At 42.8% G+C, this 8,449-nt stretch overlaps 1 protein-coding gene and 1 long non-coding RNA gene across 4 annotated transcripts in view; one reads left to right on the forward strand and one right to left on the reverse strand.

The window, feature by feature from the left end:
- The window catches only part of LOC135108498 (dentin sialophosphoprotein-like), a 46,611-nt gene that overhangs the window by 25,439 nt on the left and 12,723 nt on the right, over window positions 1-8,449 (reverse strand). Inside the window, exon 2 of one of the 3 annotated variants that reach the window (XM_064019581.1) lies at window positions 6,392-6,624. The exons of the other annotated variants lie outside the window; for them this stretch is intronic. Coding sequence (XP_063875651.1) covers window positions 6,392-6,497 — 106 coding nt within the window. The 5' untranslated portion in view covers window positions 6,498-6,624. The remainder of the gene's footprint in view (window positions 1-6,391; window positions 6,625-8,449) is intronic. 3 annotated transcript variants of the gene reach the window in all.
- LOC135108499 (uncharacterized) overlaps window positions 683-8,449 on the forward strand; it is an 8,698-nt gene continuing 931 nt past the window's right edge. Inside the window, exons 1-3 of the long non-coding RNA XR_010272309.1 lie at window positions 683-1,133; window positions 7,704-8,009; window positions 8,315-8,449. The exon at window positions 8,315-8,449 is cut by the window's right edge and continues 43 nt beyond it. This is a non-coding gene — a long non-coding RNA (uncharacterized LOC135108499). The remainder of the gene's footprint in view (window positions 1,134-7,703; window positions 8,010-8,314) is intronic.

The raw sequence follows: 8,449 nt of genomic DNA on the forward strand, positions 1-8,449 counted from the left end.
ACGCAGTGTGTGTGTGTGTGTGTGTGTGTGTGGTGTGTGTGTGTGTGTGTGTGTGTGTGTGTGTGTGTGTGTGTGTGTGTGTGTGTGTGTGTGTGTGTGTGTGTGTGTCAGCCTTAGATGTAGAAATGGGGGTTCATTGATACCTGAGATGGGCTGATAGGCGGGCAGCCCACACCCAGGTGGACGCTCTCCATGAGTCACCCCGGGCCCGTCCCCGCTGCCCGAACCTCCCCTCCGCTGCTGGGTCTAAAGAGGTGCCGGTTAACGACTTTGTTAGTCGTTACATCGACCACTCAACTAAACACTGACTGCGGTTATTTAACTACTCAGTGTCCTGTTTGTAGGAAGAGAGAGACAGCTTACGAAAGTACATATTCGTGCTATTGATGTTTTGGTATGAGAGATAAATTATTTTCAGAAGCACTTTTGGTCAGTATGGCAACGACAGTCTAATCTTGGGATGCAAATAACCATGATAACGAGATGACTGGATACAGGAGCTCTGTTGTTGAAGTCGCGGTGTATATTACAAATGCGCACTATGATTTTGTAACTTTATATATATATATATATATATATATATATATATATATATATATATATATATATATATATATATATATATATATATATATATATATATATATATATATATATATATATATATATTCTTAAGGCAGCTCAGGAGTAATATTCGAGTTCAGCTAAGAATTTATATATTTTTTTTCATGTACTCGTAATAAAGTCATCCAATTTATGAGTTATCCATGCAGTGCAGGAGGAGTCGTTGCTTTATGAGGCAACACGCGCCGTCAGGCTGCCATGAGCAGCAGTGCGAGGCTGGTCAGATGGTAACGGGATACTGAACAGTGTTGAGGCACCTGGCGGTAACACTCCGACCTTGAAGGTGTAAGCCTTGCGCCACCTGAGGGAAGGGGAGGGAGCGGCAGTGCGGGGAAGAGGAACTAGGTGTGAGTGGGTGGCCACCATCAATCTCCTTCGAGCCTCTCTGTGCTGCTTCCAGCTGTCTGCTCCCCGGCATAAGGCGCAGGTACCGCATCCTGTCAGAAGGGCGCACGAAGCGGAGATCTGTGCCGTCTCGATCGTGGGGCACCACAGGCTGACTTTGAGATGTAAGTATCGCACATTCCACCAGTTGTTAATATCTATGTACACATACTTTTATTCTCTCATGTTATTGCCACAAACGTGAATTCATTAACCTCACGACTCATTACCATTGTTGGTACGGTTCACGGATGACGGAAATAGTTGCGCAAGTGCTTAAGTTAATTTATCAGATAAAGAGATATACGTTTATGCATGCATACATAAATATATTCATTCTCTCTCTCTCTCTCTCTCTCTCTCTCTCTCTCTCTCTCTCTCTCTCAGTCTTGGTGTGTGTGTGTGTGTGTGTGTGTGTGTGTGTGTGTGTGTGTGTGTGTGTGTGTGTGTGTGTGTGTGTGTGTGTGTGTGTGTGTGTGTGAGTGCACTGGTCGACACACTGTCCCAGCAAGGGGCGGAGCGTCACAGCGCGGCGAGCACGGAGGTCACGCCAGACCTGTGGGTGCACATGGAGACAGGCGGAGATCAGCTGGATTGAAAATTTTTTCTTATTCTGATCTTGTTGCTTCCACGGTGGAATCCCTATCACTTCACTGATTATGACGTATGTAGGAATGCATGTTTTTATGTATGCCTTCCTATCATTATTATCATTATTATTGCCACCCTATGACGCAGTGGTGCACGGTGGACTGAGTCATGAAACGAGCGATCTAAGAATTAACCAGGTGAATCATCGTCAACTCTGCAGATAACCAAAACGGACCAGAGACGTGACTTCGCATCTTGGCCGCATCGGAAAGAAAACAACAGTCCTGTCTCCGTGTGTGTGTGTGATGAGTTTGTTTATTTATAATACTTCGTAAAGATGTCCAAAAACAATCCACGTTACACACACACACACACACACACACACACACACACACACACACACACACACACACACACACACCACACACACACACACACACACACTCACAGACAGGCACACACACACACACACACACACACACACACACACACACACACACACACACACACACACACACACACACACACACACACACACACACACACACACACATTTGTCTTGTCCGAAACTTAAGACAACCTCTTTGCTTCCTTTGGCACGAAAACTACTGCTCTCGTTCAGGTAATTGTGTCCCCTCGGCGGTGTGCAATGGTGGGTATACGAGAAGGTGACCTCGACGAAACCTACACACTGGTCCTCAAATATTCGATGTTGCACGTATAAATGTGTAAATATTGTCTGTGTATAAATGTATGTATACCTGCAAAACTGATACACGATTGTCAGTCACGTCGCTAAGCTAAATATTGATAAGGAAGTTACGTAGGTACCAAAGCTTAAAGGAATGTAAAGAGGAACTCATAGGATGAAGGGAATTCGCTACTATATTCCAGATGTTCTTGTCTCCGGTTTTCAAATATTTCGCATCTTAACTACTTTCAACGTATCGAAGTGGAAGTATTGGGGTTTTCAAGTGTGTTTTCTTAATTAGAATGATAATTTGACAAGGATTATGTAACATGTTGGAGAAATACCCATAAGAACTCAAATAATCGTTTCTGTGGCCTTTGAAAATAGTTCTGAAGACAGAACAAAAGCGTTTCATACGGTTATTTCCTTTCAGGTATGTGTATTGTATGTGAGTATGGACTTGTCTCTCTTCCGATGGTATCTCACAGCTTTCTTCTTCTGGCACACCTTATTATAGTCTGGATTAGAAGTCAAGCCCACACTTACTTCCACTGCGTCTTGTGTCTCCTTTCAATCTTTAGTCCTCTTATCTGCAGTGTCTCTTTACGAAATCAGATTACTTGCATTTTATAAGTAGATCAAAGAACTTGAAACAGAGAGAAAAGGCTAACTAAACACAGTGAAATTACATGTATGTTACTCGACTATTATTCATAACTATTAAAATCACCCACTCGACTTCCTTTCAAAGATTGTTTACGTGTCATTAGCATCTAGAATAAAAAAAAAAAAAAAAAGTGGATGAGCTTCATAGCAAAATATAGTGATATGTCCATGTTCTTGATTCTGAATAAGAAATACCTATATATCAACCGCATATAACAACATCCATTAACTACAGCGTAAGAAAATGTGTTTAAAAACTTACTAATTCCTTGTAATAAACACTCGACCATATCCTTCGTGTTTTTAGAGATACTCTAATCTGGGTATATTACAACACTGCCGGATTACTGTTTATCAGAACATGATTTACTTAGCCTGTGCACGAATCACTTGACATGCAAGATCTGAGCCGAGCAGCGGGGCTTTAACAGTCTGGTGGAGGTGGGTGGACGGGGGAGAAGAGGTCGAGGGATGGTGGGGTGAAGGAGGGTGTCTTCAACATTCCTGACAGGTGTGTGGTTCTGAGATTACCATGATTAGTCTTGACACACCCAGTAATTAGGTGAACCAAAACTGACTGATCACTGTTTTGCCAACCACCCACCTGCAAGACCGTCCCCTCACGCCCCGGCATTGCTCCCTCACCTCACCGTCTCACCCAGCCTCACCCCGCCTGCCGCCCAACACTCACCCCAGCATGGCCTTCACCATGTTTAAAGATAACAGACTGAATGCCCATGATTATTACAAAAAACACTAAATACGCTGTTCTACTCCTAAAAGAACTCGTAAAATCACGTCTGTCAGGTAAGTTAAGGTTAAAAAAAAACTCGTAAATTCATGTTAGCTTGGCAAGGTGAAGTCAAGAAAATAATATAATTTCACGTTAAAATAGGTTAGAGTAAGACAACTGGAAATTATGCGATTTGATTGATTGAACGATAACTGTGGTCAGATGATATAAAAAAAAAAAAGTGTATTAATAATGTTAAGACAAGATACCAAATCACGCAAACCTTGAAGGAGCGAGCTGTCGGTAACAATGGACAGAACAATAACAACAAACACTAATGGAAGTCTGCCAGGACAAAACAATAATTTAGGAAGCAACTTTTTTCGCCCACTTTGTGATAAATAAGGTCCACTTGGCTTGGCGCCTGGTGCATGTTACAACTTTGCTTAAAACTACACACACACACACACACACACACACACACACACACACACACACACTTTATTCGTTCAAAAGATGTATTCACCCATTCTCTTCCCGGGGCGGTTGAAGCCTGAGGGAGTGAATGGCGGACTGACAAAATTCCTTCCTTGTAGCTGGTTTTCCCAACACAATCCCTTCAGGTCAGGTCTAAGCAGGTGAGTTACATACCGTCACGCCAAACAGCCTCGTCATAAGCCAGTAAACCTCCTGCATACACTATGGCCAGCATTCCTAAACGTTTCACCGCTTGATCCCTACTTAATAGGCTGTAGTGTAAGTTATTCAAATTCTCAAGAGTGCCTGTGTGATTCTTGTGATGGTTTAACAAAGAGTATCAATAGGAGAAACACTCATGAGAACCGAACTAATTATCTCTGTGGCTTTTGAAAACAGTCCTTACGAGAGCCTGAAGCGTTGAAGGATATAGGCTTATTCATTTATCCCAGCACTTCATTCAGCTACACAGACACGTCCTGGTATAATTCCTACGGCCCATGACCGATGCCTTCATGCCTCACCCCATGCCAGGCCCATTGTGCTTCTCGTATCCGCCCACACAATAAAAAACCGAGACCAAAGCATCTCCCGCCCACACAGTCCGAGTATTCTGTATACACAACTATCATGCGAAGGATTTGACCATGATGAATATGACTGGGCGTGTGAATGAGAAGAGACAGAGAGAACCTACTTGGAATCTCATCCCCAGAAGGCAGATAAGGCGATAGCAGAGGAATGCGGCGTCAAGGGTAATGAGACCCGGGTACTTGCGTGGCAAAACAACGAAGCAATTGTGCACGCGTGCCACTGAGTGACTGACAGTACTTTTTTGCGTGAAGGGTCAATGAAAATGGAGATAAACAAAAGATAAATACAAATAAAAAAAAAAGGGAAAAAAAGTCGCGAGGAGTGAAGTCAAGTCCAACTAAAATAGAAGAAATAAGAAAGCCAGTAAAGTGAGGAAGGTTACAGGGAACGTAGTGAACACGTAGACAGTTTCCCGAAGTATTCACCTCGCAGTAAGTTATCAAGACCTTGCTCAGTGTTAACAAACACTTCACGGCCCAATTCAGGAGAGAGAGAGAGAGTAAGGTGGAGGTAAGGTTGTAGGGAACACCGGGAACAACTAACCAATTTTCGAAGCATTCACCCTGCAGTGAGTAATCAAGACCTTGCTCAGCCCGAGGCGTCCTGTGCCGTGCTGTGCCATTGTCCCAGGTTATCAAGTCGACTCCAATACCGCAGCGCATCCATCACGTACGGCAATTTAATTTTGTTATTTCCTACGGAGCATCAACCAAGAGAAAGGAACAACGCAGCTGCAGAGGACGAACACAAACCTCTAGATGGTCATCTGTGCAATACTGGAGTTCATTCGCCGTGTCCAAAATTTAATTACTGTAACAACTCCCCATTATACCGCGGCTACAATGGACTTTTTACTTATTTACAGTTACCTTCTGGTCGGGTATTTAATTCGATTTCCTTCCCAAACCAAGAACGGTAACTACCCGCTTAACATGGTGATTACAGAGGGGAGGCGAAGGCTGCGTCCGTGCCCGGCTCTCTCCTTATAAGTATAGTTATTAGTGATGATTCCCAATGCGCTGGACTGGTAATCTTCTTACTGTTATTAATAAAAAAGAAAAAAAAAGTAGAAATGGCTGGAATGCATGAAATTTTGCTGGATGTATTGCATGTTCATGTACCCAAACCATGCTGCAGGTAAAATATAAAAGAATGCATCCATGTACAGCAGGAGTTATCTCGATTGACTAATCAACTATCACGCTATTCAAAGCTGACAAGCACAACCCAGCGGCCTATAATGTTTAGGTGTCAGTTAGAGCAATCCAGGATCCCCGCGGGGCCTCGCTGGTGGTAGAGCAGCACCGCCACAACCATCACCACCGCCACCACTCAGCGGGGGAAGCACCAGCTGTCTCTTTCACACGCACAGGCACCACGTAGGCTTGCTATGCTGCGTAAGTGTTCCTCAGGGCACGGACTTTATACAGTTGTGTGCCGCTCCCTTCCTTCAAGGCTTGTTGTGTTTGTTACGTCCATGGTAAAACTTCGGATGTTACTGTTTGGACACAATACCATGTACGCTTTTATAAACGTGAAATGTTGTATTACGAAAAGCTATACAGGTATCTTAATGTTGCATTACTCAGATAAGGATAATCAGGACGGTGAAGTCACAGGTGGTAACAAACCAAAGTGAAGGGAGTGGCATGGCGTGTAGCTGGGGCGTTTGGTATGCAAGGGGAGGGCGTGTAGGCTTGGCGCCGTACAAGGCGATAACGTCCATAACACACACATCCCGAGTCAGGCACGAAGCCCGGATGGAGGTGCGGCGAGGGGAGCAGACGCTGCTTGCCAGGACTCTACTGAGTAAACAACGCCGAGTCTACTGATGGCCAAGCATTTCCATCTTACACATACTGCACTGCAATCAAAGAAAACAAAAGTATTCGTATTATGTCATCTCATTAGAAAGGAAGTTGGTCGACATTTGCTTTAGAACAGTACGCAATGAAACAAGCAACGTTACAGTAAACAAGGAGTGTTTGTCTCTCCACAAGGATAGGCTTAAGAGCTTGGGCTGAGTTGCCGTTTCATCTATGGATACAACTTTATATTTAGCAACGCTGTAACCAACGCATTCGGCGCGTCTTCTCTGAGCCAGTTTACTTACAAATATGACCGGTTCATGCATACACCTATGTGTCTATTCATCCATCTACTTAATTAATGGGAGTGCATGATGACTCACTTTCAGGCATACCTTTTTTGGAATTAATATGCCACTCTGGACCCTACGTACAGTCACCGAAGCATAATTTAAAATTTCTTTCTTATAATCTCCCTGGTCCCTTGGTATCCTTTCATCAGGCTGGTCACCACTGCGCCGTCCATAACACTAACCCACCACACAGACATCCTCTTTCTTCCTCTGTTCCTTTCTTCCTTGCCTCCTGCTTCCTCTTCACCCATCTCGTCCCGCACCCTTCTGTTTGCTCTGTCAACAAAACTCAGACACCTTCTTTTGTAATTTGTCTTGGGGCTGCCTTGTGGGTGGGGGAAGAGTCCTGCGGCCCGGCAACTTCCTTAGCGAAAACAGAGGCAGCGCAAGGTCGTATATCTCACCCCCTTCTCTTTCTTGTGAGGCAATTTTACTTTTTTTTTTCTTTCGTGGTATTAGTGTATAGATCATACCATTTTTTTCTCAGTTGTGCATATGAAAATAAATATGTTATCACCATCAACGTGAAATTTAATCGTAATAATTCTTTTTATTTATTTATCTATTTATTTTTTACATTTCATGAACAATATATATATATATATATATATATATATATATATATATATATATATATATATATATATATATATATATATATATATATATATATCAACAAAAAACCACAGGAGTATTCAGCGAGATAAACTACATATCATATAGATTCATGGCGGTAATGAAATCATGTGATTAATATTTATATGACTATGACACATCCCTAGCTGGCGTATGGCGGGCATTGAGCCAAGGCAGGATCAGCGTGACCTCCAGCCAGGCAAACCGGCCGAAGCAAGCGGGTGTTGGGGTAATTTCCCGCACGGACCACGAGGTTTCCATCGAGGTGTGGCCATCAGGAGCAGGTTGGCCATGGACGAGCACTGTTTACATTTTCATAAGAAGCGAACATAATGTGACTTTAATTATTCCTACTAATTACTGCACTGACTTTCATTATTAGTATTGAACTTAGTATTTTCAGAGGTTTCGGCGCCTGCCTCGTCCATTACTCCAACAGGCTCCAGTGGAAGGTATCTGGATTTTCAAGAGTTTTTTTTTATGATTTTGATGATAATTTAATAAGGATTCTACATTATAAATGAAAAAAAAAAAAAAACGGTAATTCGACTAGTCATCTCTTTTGCCTTTGAAAATAGTCTAATGAGAGAATAAAGCACTTAAGAATATGAGAGTAAGTCTTAAAGATGAAAGTTCGTACGCCTAACGCATACCTCTTATAATGTTGGGAAGGAAAGTAATTTCCATTAAGAGTTCAATATAGTCTTAAAGAAACTTAATATACTTTGATGTCCCTAACTGGTTACTTATTCCATAGGTTAATATGGAGAATAAGGAATGCTACCTCGAATTACAGGTCTTCAGAACGCACACCTCCCGCTATCTCATGAATAACAATCCAATCCCACCGAGAGATACTGGAGGCGAGGCAGGGAGGAACACAAGACAGGCA

The sequence above is a fragment of the Scylla paramamosain genome, chromosome 17, assembly GCF_035594125.1.
Source record: "Scylla paramamosain isolate STU-SP2022 chromosome 17, ASM3559412v1, whole genome shotgun sequence".
Classification (NCBI taxonomy): Eukaryota; Metazoa; Arthropoda; class Malacostraca; order Decapoda; family Portunidae; genus Scylla; species Scylla paramamosain.